At 46.9% G+C, this 17,592-nt stretch overlaps 1 protein-coding gene across 1 annotated transcript in view; it reads right to left on the bottom strand.

Annotated features, from left to right (window-relative positions):
• Positions 1-497: 497 nt before the first annotated feature.
• LOC120297068 (scaffold attachment factor B2-like) overlaps positions 498-17,592 on the bottom strand; it is a 50,781-nt gene continuing 33,686 nt past the window's right edge. The window contains exons 15-19 of the mRNA XM_039319290.1: positions 13,053-13,343; positions 11,133-11,270; positions 8,323-8,362; positions 3,133-3,248; positions 498-904 (exon numbers count right to left, since the gene is read on the bottom strand). Of these exons, the coding sequence (XP_039175224.1) occupies positions 778-904; positions 3,133-3,248; positions 8,323-8,362; positions 11,133-11,270; positions 13,053-13,343 (712 nt within the window). The 3' untranslated portion in view covers positions 498-777. The remainder of the gene's footprint in view (positions 905-3,132; positions 3,249-8,322; positions 8,363-11,132; positions 11,271-13,052; positions 13,344-17,592) is intronic.

A 17,592-nucleotide genomic window follows, 5' to 3' on the forward strand; every position in this document is an offset into this window, starting at 1 on the left:
GCTATCATGCCCCCCTTCGTCCTTCTCTTCATTAAACTAGACACACCCAATTCCAGCAACCGTGCCTCATATGTTTTAACCTCTAGTCCCCTGATCCACTTTGTTGCTCTTCTCTGCACTCTAATTTCTAGAGTCTCAACATCTTTTTTACATCGTGGTGACCAAAACTGGATGCAGTATTCCAAGTGTGGCCTTACCAAGACATTGTAAAGTGGTATTAATACTTCACGTGTTCTTGATTCTATCCCTCTGTTAATGCAGCCGAGCACTGTGTTGGCTTTTTTGGCAGCTGCAGCACAAGGCTGGCTCCTATTTAGGTGATTGTCCACTAGGACTCCCCCTCATAGTTACTACTATTGAGCAAGGTACCCCCTATACTATACCCGTACACTTGGTTTTTCTTGCCTAAATGTAAAACCTTACTTTTTTCACCATTGAATTCATGGGAAACGTTCCAGTTCATCGTTTATCAGCCGCCCCAATCACTCTCCCACCAGCTCAATACAGTAAGATTTATTATTGGTGGAAAATGGAATGTTTCCTGCGAAACAACTGAGCGGTGTCCCGGTAAGAACATATCCAGAGCAGAAAGGGGGAAGGAGGGAACACACACACACACACTCACACAGACACAAAACACAACTGAGTTCACATCCTCTGCAAGCTACTGTGGTGGGCGTCTGTTTCAGGAAACAAAACAGTTCCGAGGCCATAACCAGGGGAGCAAAATTCCACAGAGCCTGCTTGCCATAGAGTCGTGTCGGAAAAGGAAAATCTTCAATAACGGTGAGCGAAACGCGGGTCAGCCGGCCGGCTTGTCCTATCCTGGCTTGCAAAACCGCCTGGCATGTTGGGCGCTGGCCCGACCGAGTGCTGCGATCCGCCTTGTGCAAATTCTCCACGCCTGTGGGCAAAAAACAAACAAACAAACAAACAAACCAAAAAGCAATTGCTTTAGTTCTGAAGTATTTTAGACAAGGGGGGGGGGCTGCCTGGGGTCGCCCTGGAGCTTTAGGATGGATTGACGGTTTGGTCTAGCAGCGAAGGGACCAGGCTGGAAACCGGGAGACGGAGAGTTGTAGTCCCGACCTAGTTATATGAAAAGCTGGCTGGGTGACTCCGAACCAAACACCAGGCGATGGAGAGTTCTACTCCTTCGGTCTTAGGTATGGAAAAACAGCTGGGTGACTTTGGGCCCATCGCCAGGAGATGGGAATTTCTAGTTCTGCCTTTGATGTGGAAGGTGCTGGGTGACTCTTAAGTCAATCATCGGGAGACAAGGAGTTCTAGTCCTGCCTTAGCCATGGAAGCCAGCAGGGTGACTTTGGGCCAATCAACAGGAGACGGTGAGTTCTAGTCCCACCTTAGGTAAGAAAACTGGCTAGGTGCCTTTGGGTCAGTCCCTCAGCCCATCTCCCATGGTTGTCGTGGGAAAATGGGAGGAAAGAGGAACATACCTTCACTCTCTTGAGTAATAATAATAATAATAATAATAATAATAATAATAATAATAATAATAATAATAAAGAGGAGGAGGAAGAGGAGGAGGAGAAGAAGAAGAAGTAAGAGGAGGAGGAGGAGTGTGGGGTCCTTGGTGCTCTCTGAGTTTGTTTTCTTGCAGATGTTTCATTACCCAACCAGCTAACATCATCAGTGCTAAAAGGAGGAGGAGGAGAAGAAGAAGAAAGAGGAGGAAGAGGGGGAGGAGGATGAGAAGAAGGAGGAGGAGGAGGAGAAGAAAGAGGAGGAAGAGGAGGAGGAGAAAGAGGAGGAAGAGGAGGAGGAGGAGAAGAAGAAGAAGAAGAAGAAGAAGAAGAAGAAGAAGAAGAAGAAGAAGAAGAAGAAGAAGAAGAAGAAGAAGAAGAAGAAGAAGAAGAAGAAGAAGAAGAAGAAGAAGAAGAAGAAGAAGAAGAAGAAGAACAAGAACAAGAACAAGAAGAAGAACAAGAAGAAGAACAAGAAGAACAAGAAAGTTGTTATTTCGGGGGCAAAATATGTCAAGGCTCTCCCAGTTCTTCCATATTTCTTCTTGAATGCCCAGTCCAACCATCCAGAGATTATTTCCTGAAAATGAAACTACAAGAACCGGCTTGTGCCCGCGACAGGCAGCTGGATGGGCCCATTTGTTGACATTAAGACCACAAAGCATTTAAAAAGCTAATTTCAAGTTGCAACGAGAATGGGACAATTTAAAAAGAACTCGTTTCAGGAGGATGACTGAGTGGGCCAGGCCAGGGAGAATGCCTGGGTGAGGGCCAGCGGAGCAGGAACGCCCTCTGCCCACGCCCTGTAGCATCAACTGTGCACGATGGGGCATGAGGGCAGTCTTGTGTACGCTGCCTGGCTGCCATGTCCTTGGCCGCGCTGCTCCGTGTGGGCCATGCTCGGGGGCGACTCTCCTCCAGGGGGGCTGCTGGAGAGGAGGGGGTCATGGGGGAGGCGAGACTGGGACAACGGCACGCGTGCCCACAGAGAGGCTCCGAGTGCCGCCTCTGGTACCCGTGTCATAGGTTCGCCACCACTGGTCTAATTTAATGAAGAGAAGGACGAGGGGGGACATCATGGCAGTCTTCCAGTATCTCAGGGGCTGCCCCAAAGAAGAGGGAGTCAAGCTATTCTCCAAAGCGCCTGAAGGCAGGACAAGAAGCAACGGGTGGAAACTAACCAAAGAGAGAAGCAACCTGGAACTAAGGAAAAACTTCCTGACAATGAGGACAATTAACCAGTGGAACAACCTGCCTCCAGAAGCGGTGAAAGCTCCAACACTGGAAGTTTTTAAAGAAGAGACTGGACAGCCATTGGTCTGAAATGATATAGGGTTTCCTGCCTGAGTAGGAGGTTGGACTAGATGACCTCCAAGGTCCCTTTCAACTTTATTATTATTATTATTATTATTGTTGTTGTTGTTGTACAACCGCAGTGATTCCCTTAACAACTGCGGCAAGAAAGGTCATGAAAGGGGGAGGGTTGAAACTCACTTAACGACTATCTGGCTCAGCAGTGGAAATTTTGGGCTCAAATCGTGGTCGTTAAGTGGAGGATTACCTGTATATGTATGTACGTGCCCCTCTTGCTTTCTTTCTCCGGGAAAACACGGCGGAAAGGCGCCTCTTCCTCGTTAAATAAACTCACCGGGATGGGGGAGGTAAACCTCGGCCTCTGCTCAGCCTCCGCTCTGACCCGTAACCCGCCCAGCCGTCCCGCGAATGGCGATCGTGGGGAGGCCCAGGCCTCTCGTCGGGATGGTGCTGAAAAGAGAGGGGCCAAATATCAGGTTACTAAGCTTCTCGACACAAAATGGTCCATCTCTACAGTAGTGGCCCAAATTGTGGAAACCTTGTGGAAAAAGTGTACATTCGAGGTTGGATGGCTAGTAACACCACTTTTTTTGGGGGGGGGAGCAGTACCATAAAATTACATATCAATGGAAAGATAATTTAATCAAGAACGTTAACGCAACGAAGTTCGTGCAATTATCTGTACTGTATTCTATGAAAGGTTATAGCCAAATCACCGGAAAAAGGAAGCACAACTTGCTTAGGTTGGTATCAGGTGGCTGTCCTTCATCTGATTGTAGCCAATGAGCGTGAGTGTTTAGGGAGCCAATCGGGTGTCATCTTGTTTTGGCAATGAGCCAATCGGATCACAGTAAGATCCGGTGACTGATGTCCTGTATTGAAGCTGAGAGGAGGGCATTTGTCAGTGTGTTACGTGATGGCTATCAAGTTGGTTGAGGTTTTTTTGTGTTCTTTCATTGAGTGAGCTTGTAAAATGCAATAAAATTAAAGCAATGGTGCCGAGAGTTGACTGGTCACCCAGAAAGCGATGTAAAATAGTATTATTAAGTGAACAAGGCTACAGTTATAAAGAAATTAGAAGAAAAACGGGTGGAAACTTAACCAAAGGTGGCATTTCTACTGTCCACTTGTCCCAAAAGATTGCCACAATTCTGGCCACTAGTGTAAAAGGACAAGCCTGTTAAGGTTTAAGGGGGCAGCTCTAAGGCCTGGTGGCGCAGCGGTTACAAATGCAGCACTGCAGGCCGACTCCCTGCTCCCTGCCAGCCACTGCCTCCTGATGGGGCTCGAGGTTGACTCAGCCTTCCATCCTTCCGGAGGTCCGTAAAATGAGGACCTAGATTGCTGGGGGAAGGGCGCGGGGCGGGGGTGGGCAACAGGCTGACTCTGTAAACTGCTTGGAGAGGGCTATAAAGCACGGTGAAGCGGTATATAAGTCTAAGCGCTATTGCGAATAAATGCCTGAAAATGTGGCCAATCGTCTTACTTGAGGCCCAGTATCTTAGTTTCCACTGCAGCCAGCATCTGCTGGCGAATGCCAGTGAAGGAGATGTTCACAAAAGATGTTTGAGATTACTGCCTTCGGAATGTCAAAATTCATCAACCTTTGCCATCTGCAGGACAGTATCCAGCATCACTTAGTGCCATCGTGCTAAAGCTGATTATTTATTTTTTTGACTCATGAAAACCTTGTAGAATTTCATCTCAACTCAGGTCCTGAAGCATCAGCTGAGGTCACGTGTACAGCCATCAAACATTTAAATATCCTCTCCCCGGTAATGCTTATCTTATCTACCTACCTCCATCCTTCCATAGGTCCATAAAATGAGGACCCAGATTAACAGAGCAAAATGCTGGCTATGTAAACCACTTAGAAAGGCTTGTAAAGCAATATCTATCTATCTATCTATCTATCTATCTATCTATCTATCTATCTATCTATCTATCTATCTATCTATCTATCTATACCAGTGGTTCTCAACCTTTCTAATGCCGTGACCCTATAATACAGTTCCCCATGTTGTGGTGACCCCCAACCACTTATACATCACCGGGTGCCAGGGGCGTGGCCAAAGAAAAGGGGGAAAAAATGGCGGACAGCCTTGTTTGGCAACCCCCGTGAAATGGTCGTTCGACCCCAAATGGGGTCCCGACCCACAGATTGAGAACCACTGATCTATACCTACCTACCTACCTACCTACCTATCTTGACACGGCCTTCCATCCTTCTGGAGGTCCATAAAATGAGGACCTAGATTGTTGGAAGGGCAAGATGCTGGCTGTATAAACTTAAAGAGGTTTATAAAGCACTGTGAAGCGGTATATAAGTCTAAGCGCTATTGCTATCTTATTCTATCTATTTATCTATCTATCTATCTATCTATCTATCTACCTACCTACCTACCTACCTACCTACCTACCTACCTACCTACCTACCTATCGTATCTCTATCTCTCCATCCATCTCTCCATCCATCTCTCCATCCATCTCTCCATCCATCCATCCATCCATCCATCCTAGCTAGCTATCGCTATCCCTTGATTTACAACCACTAGTTTAATAGAGGAGCCGGGATGGCACAGTGGTTAGAATATAGTACTGCAAGCAAGCTGTGCCCCCAGCCTGGAGTTCGATCCTGACGGGGCTCAAGGTTGACTCAGCCTTCCATCCTTCTGAGGCTGGTCAAATGAGGACCCAGATTGTTGGGGGCAAGAGGCAAACAACTGCTTCTACATTGTAAACCACCAAGACAGTGCTGTAAAGTGTTTATGGGGAGGGCATATTAACCTAAATCAGTGTTTCTCAACCTTGACCATTTTAAGGCATGTGGACTTCAACTCCCAGAATTCCACAGCCAGCATTGCTGGCTGTGGAATTCTGGGAGTTGAAGTCCACATGCCTTAAAATGGTCAAGGTTGAGAAACACTGACCTAAATGCTATTGCTAAATGCTAGCTACCGGTACGCCTTTGGGGCACTCGTCAGTGGGCCCTGCAGCTGAACATGAAAGCCAGCTCTTCCCTCAAAAACATTAAAAAAAAAAAACACTTCATAGTTTGGAATAAATGGTGATCTTGTCGCCCTTACATCTGTAGCAAATCCACTTGGAGCTTAATCGCCGCAGAAAGGGAGTGTCTGCATGAAACGAAATCTGACTTTGGATGAGGAAGTTTCTAATTTCACGGTCCAATTTTTAATGGCTCATTTGCAGTCTGGTGTCAATGAGGGGCCAGGTGTAAAAAAAGACCAGGCAGGAGAGCAGCCCACACAAAACTCAGAGGCAGACCTCTAAAGACAAAACGGAGGTAGCCCTCGACTTACAACCACAACGGAGCCCAAAATTTGTTGCTAAATGAGACACTCGCTAAGTGAATTTTGCCCCGTTTTATGACCTTCCTTGCCACGATTGTTAGGCGAGTCTCTGCCATTGTTAAGTTAGTCACACAGCTGTTAAATTGAATCTGGCTTCCCCATGAACTTTGCTTGTCAGAAGGTTGCAAAAGGGGATCATATGATCCCGGAACATTGTGACCGTCGTAAATATGAACCGGTTGCCAAGCGTCCGAATTTCAGTCACGTGACCAGGGGGATGCTGCAACCGTCGTAAAGTGTGAAGAACGGTCATCAGTCCCTTTTTTCCAGTGGCGTTGTAACTTCAAAGGGTCACTAAATGAACGGTTGTAAGTCGAGGACTACCTGTAAAACTGGCTTGTCCCAAAGGCAAGCTGTGAACGACAGGGGTGCTCTCTACGATCTTCCTTCGATGGACAACGGACGTGTGGATCACCCCCGAAACACAATCCGAGCGAGCCCTTGTGATCCACCTTTGGCTCCAGACCAGTGGTTCTCAATCTGTGGGTCGGGACCCCATTTGGAGTCGAACGACCATTTCACGGGGGTCGCCAAACAACGCAGTCCGCCATTTCCCCCCCCCCTTTTCCTTAGCTGTGCTACTCCCTTTTATTCTATTGGCTTTTGAAAGCCAATAGAATAGACTCTCTTGAATAGAGTCTAATTCTATTGGCTTTCAAAAGCCAATAGGAATTGTCCAGGCTGTCTCTGCCCTGCTGAGCCCGCCAAAAGTCCCATGCTGCAAACGGTGCTGCACCAGTTGAGTAGTCCTCGACTTACGACCGGTTGAGTAGTCCTCGACTTACGACCGGTTGGGGGTCGCGGCATTAAAAAGATTGAGAACCACTGCTCTGGACCTGCCCCCTTGAAATTGTAAATCCTAAACTTTTAAAAACTGGGCATGGAGATTCTCCATCATCCAGAGGTCACGGTTGTCCCAAAAGTGATTTTTTTTTCACGAGGCAATTGGACTTTCTTGTTTTTCTTGAAGACATTTCACCTCTAATAATAATGATAATGATAATAAAGTTGGAAGGGACCTTGGAGGTCTTCTAGTCCAACCCCCTGCTCAGGCAGGAAACCCTACACCGTTTCAGACTAATGGCTGTCCAGTCTCTTCTTAAAAACTTCCATTGTTGGAATATTCACAGCTTCTGGAGGCAGGTTGTTCCACTGGTTAATTGTTCTCACTGTCAGGAAGTTTCTCCTTAGTTCCAGGTTGCTTTTCTCCTTGGTTAGTTTCCACCCGTTGCTTCTTGTCCTGCCTTCAGGCGCTTTGGAGAATAGCTTGACTCCCTCTTCTTTGGGGCAGCCCCTGAGAAACTGGAAGACTGCTATCATGTCCTCCCTCGTCCTTCTCTTCATTAAACTGGACATACCCAATTCCATCAACCGTTCCTTGCATGTTTTAGCCTCCAGTCCCCTAATCTCATCCAAGAAGCTTCTCATCCCAAAAGCTTCTTCGGCTCTGACTGGATGGTGGGGAATGGAGGATTTATACTCCTTGCAGTCAGCTGGTCATTTGCATCTTTTTAGAGTCATTGAGGCCACCTGGAGGCTTACCTGTGTCCTCAGGGTCACCCGAGTGGTGCAAATGGGTGTGGAGCCTTCTTGGAACGGCTGAAAGGATGGTGTTGTAGCCTGGAGATAGACGATGTTGTATCCGTCCCCCTCGGTTGAGAGACGGCTGTTCAGTTTTGACATAGACGGCCACATTTTGGACAGAGATCACCGCTCGTTTGAAAGGGGGTCAAAGAGGCCATCTGTGTCAAAATTGAACAGCCCTCTCTGAACAGAGGGGAAGGGATACTACATCGTCCATCTCCAGGCTACAACAGAGTCCTTTCAGCAGTTCCAAGGCAGCTCCACAGCCATTTGCACCACTCGGGTGACCCTGAGAACACAGATAAACCCCCAAGTGGCCTCAACTACTCTCTCAAAGAAGGCAAATGACCGGTTGTCTGCGAGGAGTATAAATCCTTCCTTTCCCCACCATCCAGTCAGAGCCGAAGAAGCTTCTTGGATGAGAAGTGAAACGTCTTCAAGAAAAACAAAAAAGTCCAGTTGCCTCGTGAAGAAAAAAAAAAAAGCACCTTTGGGATAAAAACTGGGCAGTTTTTGAGCAAGAGACAGGAATTTTTAACAATTCACACCACAGTTCAAGCCAAGCATACCTGTCCATCTCGGTCTGGCACCATCCTTGAACTTTCTCTCCTAGAAGGGGAAAAAGGAAGTTATCCGCCATGCATGTATTGATCAGAAATTTAAAATAATTATGAAGTTGAGGCGATTCCCACCGCCACGCGGAAAAAGTATCAATAGATATCTTTATCAGCGTGCAGATGCCTTTATTTTCTACCTTGTCAATGAACGTTACCACCAACTGGAGTCAATCCTAGTGATTTTCACCTCCCCAGTAAATAGTGTCTGTCCAATTTTGATCTGCAAGTATGGAAATCTGTGTACAATGTTGCCAAAAACAATCTCCCCAAAAAGGGGCAATGCTGAGACCAAAAAAAAAAAAAAAAAGGAATTGATTAAATTACTAAATTAGAATACTTTACTGGGCAAGTGTGATAGACACACAAAGAATTTTGTCTCCGGTGCATAAGTTCTGAGTACATGCCAAACAACAAAGTAATAGTAATCATAATATCAAATAATAATAGTAACAATGATATCAATAAGAGAATGGAACAGATAGAAAGGATAAAAGAAATATAGCCATATTACGTTCAATTCCTTACGAAATAAGGTATCCCAATTATAAAATTAATTGTCCCGCCATCACTTATACCAGGGGTCTTCAAACTTGGCCCTTTTATGACTTGTGGACTTCAACTCCCAGATGCGTGCCTGGCTGAGGAATTCTGGGAGTTGAAGTCCACAAGTCATAAAAGGGCCAAGTTTGAAGACCCCTGGATTAATCTATGGTGGATAACCTTATTTAGTTTTACTTCAAGCATGCTGGCTGAGGAATTCTGGGAACTGAAGTCCACAAGTCATAAAAAGGCCAAGTTTGAAGACCCCTGACCTATACCAAGCATTTTCTCTCATACACAGAGAATTTCAAGTGCACACAAAACATGGTATTATCCTCAAGTGGCTCTGAAAACCCTCCCAGGGATGCTGCAATTCCTTGCTCTTTTATCTTTTATGGGACCCCAGAAAAAGGAAGCAAATTCTTCCACACCTAAGCGATACTTGGCTATCATGCCACGATTCCCTTCCTGAAAAGCATCTAGCTGTCATTTGATGGAATTGACTGTTATAGTTATTCTAAGATTTTGTTCAGGTTTGTTTTAAAATCAGAAATTTTAAATGATCTTTTAAATGACCTCCAAGAAATTTGGATGATCTTGTTCGAGAAGGGTGGATAGGTATTTCTGAATTTTGGGCTTGGGTTTCTGGATGTCTTTTAGGACTCCAGAAAGGCCGTGAAACTTAAAGGTTAGATATTAGTTATGCTATGTTTAGTAGGGTAAAAGATTACAGGCAGTCCTCGACTTATGACCGCAGCTGAGTCCAAAATTTCTGTTGCTTGGCAAGGCAAATTGTTAAGTGTGTTTTGCCCCATTTTACAACCTTTTTTTGCTCCAGTTAAGTGAAGCACTGAAGTTGTTAAAGGAATCGTGGGGCTGTTAAGCATTATCTAGCCATTGATTTTGTTGGAAGCCAGCTGGGAAGGTTATAAATGGTGATCACCTGGACCCAGGGACAATGCAACTGTCATAAATGTGACTCAGTTGCCAAGCGTCTGAAATTTGATCACATGACCACAGGGGACGCTCTCGACAGTCATTATGAAAAAACAGTTGTGACTTTGGTCAGCGCTGTTGTAACCCCAAACGGTCACTAAACAAACGGTGGTTAAGTCAAGGATTACCTATATCTGATTATGTATCTGCGCTGAAGGAAGTTAGGTCTTTTCCCTGTTTTTTTTTTCCCTTTTATTCCCCCACATTTTAACCCCTTTTCAATTTTTTTTTTTTTATCTCTACTCCTTTTTTACCGGCAGTTATTTTGTATGTTGATTTTTTTTCTTGAAACAGAATCAACTTTATTAAGAAAAGGGGCCTGCCTGTCACTGAGCTGTCAAAAAGCCGATGGGACCCTCTCCGTTCCAAGTATCCAAAGGAAGATGAATAGTGGCATATGAAACATTTTTCACAGTTTCAGCAATAAATAACCGAATGAAAGTCGAGTTCTAGCCATAACTGGCGGGACCAAAACCCTTGCAGGCGGTAGCCCATGTGCTGCCCTCTGGCCTGCAAGAATATTGTAAAGGCACTGAACTTGAAGAAACGACCACAGATGAGCAATAAAACCAAATGGTACCGTTCAGGTTTAATGCCAAATGCTGACATGGAGGAAGCCGACGTGAAATGACTTTCACAAGAAAGAGAATGATGGTTGAGGAGTTGAGGGTTTAATAAATGGACGGTCACCTTGACCCTCTTGAATGCCTCAGACATTTTTAATTCTCTACAACAGTGGTTCTCAACCTGTGGGTCGGGACCCCATTTGGGGTCGAACGACCATTTCACGGGGGTCGCCAAACAACGCAGTCTGCCATTTTTTCCCCCTTTTCCTTAGCTGTGCTACTCCCTTTTATTCTATTGGCTTTTGAAAGCCAATAGAATAGACTCTCTTGAATAGAGTCTAATTCTATTGGCTTTCAAAAGCCAATAGGAATTGTCCAGGCTGTCTCTGCCCTGCTGAGCCCGCCAAAAGTCCCATTCTGCAAACGGTGCTGCACCAGTTGAGTAGTCCTCGACTTACGACCGGTTGAGTAGTCCTCGACTTACGACCGGTTGGGGGTCGCGGCATTAAAAAGGTTGAGAACCACTGCTCTACAAGGATTCTGGAAGCCCTGGGTGAAACTGGCTTCAGAGTGGCGCCTTCAGGCTAGCCAACTTGCCCCTCGTTTGGTTTGTGTGTTGAGAGCCCTGAGCTACACGGGAGGGCACGGCTGGCTACTTACCTGTCCCCGAAGTGGTCTTGGTAGCGGCCACGATCCCTGTGATCAAAGCCGTGGAAGCGATCCTGCCGGCTGAAGTCCGAATGGTATCGGTCGTCCATGGCCATCCGCTTTGGCTCTGGCCAGTAACCATCGTCACGGCTGCAAAGAGTCCCAGATTCAACAGGTTATCAGCACTCCGGTTCCAGACAGACGTGGGTTGCCGTTTCGGCCATTTATTTATAATACGCATTTACTTTTTAGATGTTTAGCCTGTCTTTATTAAGTAACTCAAGACAGCAAACACACATAATAAATACTCCCTTCCTTTTTCTCCACAACACTCCTGTAAGGTGGGTTGGGCTGAGAGAGAGGGAGGGACTGGCCCAAAGTCATCCAATCAGCTTTCATACAGAATAAGAGAGTTGGAAGGCCATCTAGTGCAGGGCTTTTCAACCAGTGGTATGGTTACCACCTGTGGTACACTGGCACCTGGCAGGTGGTACGCGACCATCCTAGAAAAGTCGTAGCAGGGGAGGGGAATGAGCTGAAGCGGTGGCAGCACCGCACAAGCCTGAGCGAGAGATGGCTGGAGCTGCAGGGCTGTCAGGGCTCAGCGGAAGCGCCAGGATCAGCGCCAGGATCCAGCTGGAGCTCGGTGCTGATCCTGGCGCTTCTGCTGAGCCCTGAAGAAGCACCAATCCGCTGGAAAGCAGCACTGATCCTGGTGCTTCTGCTGAGCCCAGAAGAAGCGCCGATCAGCTGGAATGTTGCAGCATCTCCAGGGTCTTGTGATTTACATTCAGATGCTTGGCAACTGATTCATATTTATGATGGTCAAAGGGTCCCAGGGTCATGTGAAGTGACCCAAACCTGCTGCAACCACCCAGCAGAGGGGGGGGGGAATAAAAACCAAACACCGCCCCCCACTTCTGCTGCCAATCCTCAACAGAAATGCTCACAACAATGAAAACCTCGGACAGGAGGAAGAGCGCTGCCGGGTGGGCAGGCAGGTGTCTTGCTCGGCTGTGGCTTGGGGGGCACTTTTTTGAGTGCTATTGTAACTTCGAATAGTCACTAAGCGAACTGTTGTAAGTCGAGGACTACCTGTACTTTATCACTTTTTTTGGGGGGGTTATCAAGTTTTTGACACCTTGCTAGGCGACTGGTGGTACTCGGATGTTGCCGTATTCTAAAAGTGGTACAATGGGTGAAAAGGTTGAAAAGCCCTGCTCTAGTCCAACCCTCTGTTCAAGCCATTCCAGACAAACAGGTATTCAGTCTCTTCTTTAAAACCTCCAGTGATGGAGCACCCAAGAATTCTGTAGGGAAGCTGTTCCACTGATTAATTGTTCTCACTGTCAGGAAATTTCTCCTTAGGTTGCGTCTCTCCTTGATTAGTTTCCATTCATTGCTTCTTGTCCTGCCCTCAGGTGCTTTGGGGAATAGGTTGACCCCCCCCTCTTCTTTGTGGCAGCCCCTTATCATATCAACCCTAGTCTTTTTGTTGACTAGACTAGACATACCCAATTCCTGCAAATATTCTTCCTAAGTTTTAGCCTTCACTCCCCTAGTCATCTTTGTTGCTCTTCTCTGCACTCTTTCCAGAGTCTCAACATCTTTATTTATAATATGCTGACCAAAACTGGAGGCAGGATTCCAAGTGTGGCCTTACCAAGGCATTGTAAAGCGGTACTAACGCTTCACGTGATCTTGATTCTGTCCCTCTGTTAATGCAACCTAGGACTGCGTTGGTCTTTTGGGTTAAGAATGTTAGGGCCAACAGATGCAGGATCTGACCAGAAAGAGCAGAGAACAAAAGGCCCACAAGGTAAAATGCTTACAAAACACGCAGGCAGTTACAGAAGCTCCGAGTTTGACTTAAAGGGAAAGGACAGCCAGGTGCCAGGTTGGCACTCCTGCCTTACAAGCTGACTCTCTCACCGTCCGTCGTTGTAGGGCCTCCGCAAGGCCGAACGGCGCTCCTGCTCGTAGCGCAGCTGCTCGTGCTGCCGCCGTAACTCCTCCCGCTCCCGGTGGATGCGCTCCTGCTCCCTCCGCCGCTCCTGCTCGATGCGCATCCGCTCCCGCTCCAACCGTTCCCGCTCCATCCGCTCTCGCTCCAGCCGTTGCTTCTGGATGTGCAGCCGTTCCCGCTCCTTTTGCAGCCGCTGCCTCTCGTCTGATTCCTGGGCCTCCTGTGAGTGCTGGTCCCGCTCCTTCCGCTCCCGTTCCCTGGGTTCACACATGGAAAGCGAGAGGGGGTTTGCACGGGGGAGGTGGCAAGGCTGAATCTCAGCAAGAGAGTGGAACAGCCGTGTCAAACTCAAGGCCCGTGGGCCACATCTGGCCCGTGGGGCTGCCCCAGAGATGACGAGGGACCGACCATGCGCAAACAGCTGTGCACCCCCAGGGTGGGTAGCGCCCATTCATGCATGTGCAAATGGGCCACGCACACACTCCCGCGCTAGCAGCCTGTTCACGCATGCACAAACGGGGGGACACATGTCCCTCCACACTATCGGCCCGTTCACGCATGCAAAAACAGGGCGCGCACGCTCCCCCCACACTAGGGTTTCCGTTCATGCCCGCACACATGTGCAAACAGGGCCGTGAGCGCTACCGCAAGTGGGGGGGGGGAATGCACACCCACATGTGTATGCCCTGGCCAGTCATTTCTGCAGCCCGCGGGCCAAGAGCCCATAGGTTGGGGACCCCTGCCTAAAGTGATGTGAGCTAAATCCAAGGTTATTTTCAAGAAACTAAATTCTGGCCATGGCTAGAATCTGAGATATTGGCAAACCATTTTAGAGGACAACAACAGAGGCCTTCTATGTCATGAGAGGTTGCTCTGTATTTAAAACCAGGCAAGCCAGACATGAAACATTGCTTTCCCCCCCCCCTCAATTAAAAGTATGAAAGTGATTTGTTTATAGCCCCTGCATCTGATCATGGAGAAATTCTGAGTCTTACTGAAAAGCAATTAGCTAAATATAATGTTAAGAAGCATTTATGTTGTGGCCGTTTATAGATTTAATTTTGTTTAATGGCGTAGCTGGTATTACTTTTTCCGTTGTAATCTGGTACTTTATTAAAAAGGAAAAAAGTTTTCCTTTTATCAGGAAAGGCGGATAGAAAGAAATGCGAATTTAAATGGGAGCTAGCTTCAGTAACTTTTAAAGCATTAATTTTAATTAGCTTTGCTTGAAGAAGAAATTATGGCGACTGACAATAGCCTTACATTTTACTGCCCTATCCTGCTGGATTATAAAATTATTTTTATTTTGTACTCTTAGGGAAAACATTTCAGACACACCATTTAAAAGAATTGCAGTCATTCCTAGGAAAAAATAGATCTGCTTTAAGTCTTTTCTTGCCACAATCTCAACTCAGTGGTCATTCTCTGTGTGCTCAGTGGAACCTATCAGGATAGAGGACATTTTAATACTTAAATGTTAACACAGTTCGTCTTCGACTTATAAATGTTTAGTGACCGTTCAAAGTTATAATGGCATTGAAAAAAAAGTGACTTATGACCGTTTTTTACACTTGTGACCATTGCAGCATCCCTATGGTCACATGATCAAAATTCAGACGCTTGGCAACTGGCTCATATTTATGAAATTTGCTGCATTCCAGGGTCATAGCAGGTCATTGTGAATTCCAAGTCCTGATTTAGCCATGATAGCTATCTGGGTGACTTTGGGCCAATCACCAGGAGACTGTGGGTTCTAGTCCCTCCTTAGATATGAAAGCTGGCTGGGTGACTTTGGGCCAATCACCAGCAGACTGTGAGTTGTAGTCCCGCCTTAGGCATGAAAGCTGGCTGGGTGACTTTGGGCCAATCACCCGGAGAGTTCTAATCCCCTTTAGGCATGAAAGCTGGCTGGGTTGGCCAATCACCAGGAGACGGTGAGTTCTAATCCCGCCTTAGGCATGAAACCTGGCTGGGTTGGCCAATCACCAGGAGACGGTGAGATGTAGTCCCACTTTGGGCATGAAAGCCAGCCAAGTTGGCCAACCATCAGAAGACGGCGAGTTCTAGTCCTGCCTTGGGCGTGCAAGCTGGCTGTGTGACTTTGAGCCAGTCTCTCTCAGCCCAACCCACCTCACAGGGTTATTGTTATGGGGAAAACAGGAGGAAGGTGTATAGGATAAGTTCGCCACCTTGAGATATTTGTAAATATAATAAAGGTGTGATATATATAAATAAAATTTTAAATGAATTTTTTTTTAAAAAAAAAAAAAATCCAGCACACTGCACCCACCTGCCCGATTGGGGGAAACGAAAGAAGAGAATGTGGAAGTGAAGTGAGTGTCTCAAATGAATGGAGTGTGTCAAATTTAGAAGGGAATATGCAGGTAATGGAGAGGGAGGGGGAAGGAGAGGGAAAGGCTTCTTCCAATATTAATAATTACTTGTCACACGGACAAAAAAAAAGACCCCTGACAACATTTAATCAAGAGAAAGAGCTCCGCCAGCCTGCTGACGTACGATCCATTAAGTGGAAAAACGCAGCGCGTTCATACATAATAAAGAGCTCTTTAAAATATCTGCTTGCAATAAGGAGGCGGCACTGGAGAAATACGGAAGATTTCACTCAGCAACTGACTCAAACCTCCATGACGCCCAAACAGAGAGTGGATCCCGGGAGGAAAGCGACAGCTGCATAATAGATCATGTCAACAGACCGCAGATTCATGCCAGGATAATCCTCTCTGGTTGTTGCACGGAGACAGGAGGGTTTCAAAAGAAGAGGGGAAACAGCTCAGCTCAGCTGGGGCAAAGTTGGACCGGAGCCTGCTGAGCTGCGACAAGGACGCACGAAAAACAAGAACCGTTTTTTAAAAAAAACCGGTCCAGTGCTACACAGCTGACACCAGGCGGCTCTTTCGTCCACTTTGGAAGCGAGCCAAGAAGGGCGACCTCAGCATCCTATTTATCAAGGACTTTGAGAGAAGTTCAAAGTGATCAAAAGAAAGCCCAGCTGACAGCTCACCAGGTTGATGACTGTTTTCAAACAGGTTGCTTATTCGCAGGGGTGTCCAACCTTGGCAACTTTTAAGAGTTGTGGACTTCGGCTCCCAGAATCCCCCTGCTGGCTGGGAAATTCTGGGAGCTGAAGCCACGAGAAGCAACGGATGGAAACTAATCAAGGAGAGAAGCAACCTGGAACTAAGGAGAAACTTCCTGACAGTGAGAACAATTAACCAGTGGAACAACCTGCCTCCAGAAGCGGTGAATGTTGCATTCACCCATCCTTATTATTATAAGGATGGGTGAATGCAACAAAGATGATTAGGGGATTGGAGGCTAAAACATATAAGGAACGGTTGCTGGAATTAGGTAGGTCTAGTTTCATGAAGAGAAGGACAAAGGGGGACATTTGTCAATGTCCTCAAAGACTGGATTACTGTAACGCGTTCTACATGGGGCTACCCTTGAAGAGCATTCGGAGGCTGCAGTTGGTTCAGAATGCAGCCACGAGAGTGATTGTGGGTGCGCCAAGGTACGCCCATGTGTCACCTAACCTCCGCGAGCTGCACTGGCTTCCTGTGGGTCTCCGGACGCAATTCAAGGTGTTGGTTATCACCTTTAAAGCCCTTCATGGCATAGGGCCAGGTTTCTTACAGGACCGCATACTGCCGCACAGTTCCCAGAGACCGGTGAGGTCCCATAGATTGGGCCTCCTTCAGGTCCCATCGGCCAGATAATGTCGGCTGGCGGGCCCTCGGGGAAGGGCCTTTTCTGTGGTGGCTCCGACCTGGTGGAATCAACTTCCCCCCAAGGTTCGAACTACTCCCACCCTGTCAGCCTTTAAGAAAGCCATTAAAACTCTCCTGTTCCGGCAGGCCTGGGGCTGATGTCCCCGGGGGGGGGGGGCGGGATATGATCGGACACGCTGTATGAATGTATTTATTTTATTGTTAGATTATTGTTTTAATTTTGTACGTCGCCCTGAGTCCCTTGGGATTGGGCAGCATATAAATTTTAGAAATAAATAAATAAATAAAATGATAGCAGTCTTCCACTATCTCAGGGGCTGCCAGAAAGAAGAGGGAGTCAAGCTATTCTCCAAAACACCTGAAGACAGGACAAGAAGCAACGGATGGAAACTAATCAAGGAGATTAGAAACCTAGAACTAAGGAGAAACTTCCTGACAGTTAGAACAATTAACCAGTGGAACAACCTGCCTCCAGGAGCGGTGAATGCTCCAACACTGGGGGTTTTTAAGAAGAGACTAGACAGCCATTTGCCTGAAATAGTATAGGTTCTCCTGCCTGAGCAGGGGGTTGGACTAGATGACCTCCAAGGTCCCTTCCAACTTTATTATTATTAAGCAGAGGTGTCCACAGGATACAATGCTCTCATTAAAAGAGCAAAATCAATGCAAGCTCCGCCCATTTGGTACACAGGGTGCAGCATCCCAATGGATGCAGGTGGTCCTCGACTTACGACCACAGTTGAGCCCAAAATTTCTG

This window comes from Crotalus tigris, unplaced genomic scaffold (genome assembly GCF_016545835.1).
Source record: "Crotalus tigris isolate CLP2741 ecotype Arizona unplaced genomic scaffold, ASM1654583v1 scf7180000022970.308977840:1548163, whole genome shotgun sequence".
Lineage (NCBI taxonomy): Eukaryota > Metazoa > Chordata > Lepidosauria > Squamata > Viperidae > Crotalus > Crotalus tigris.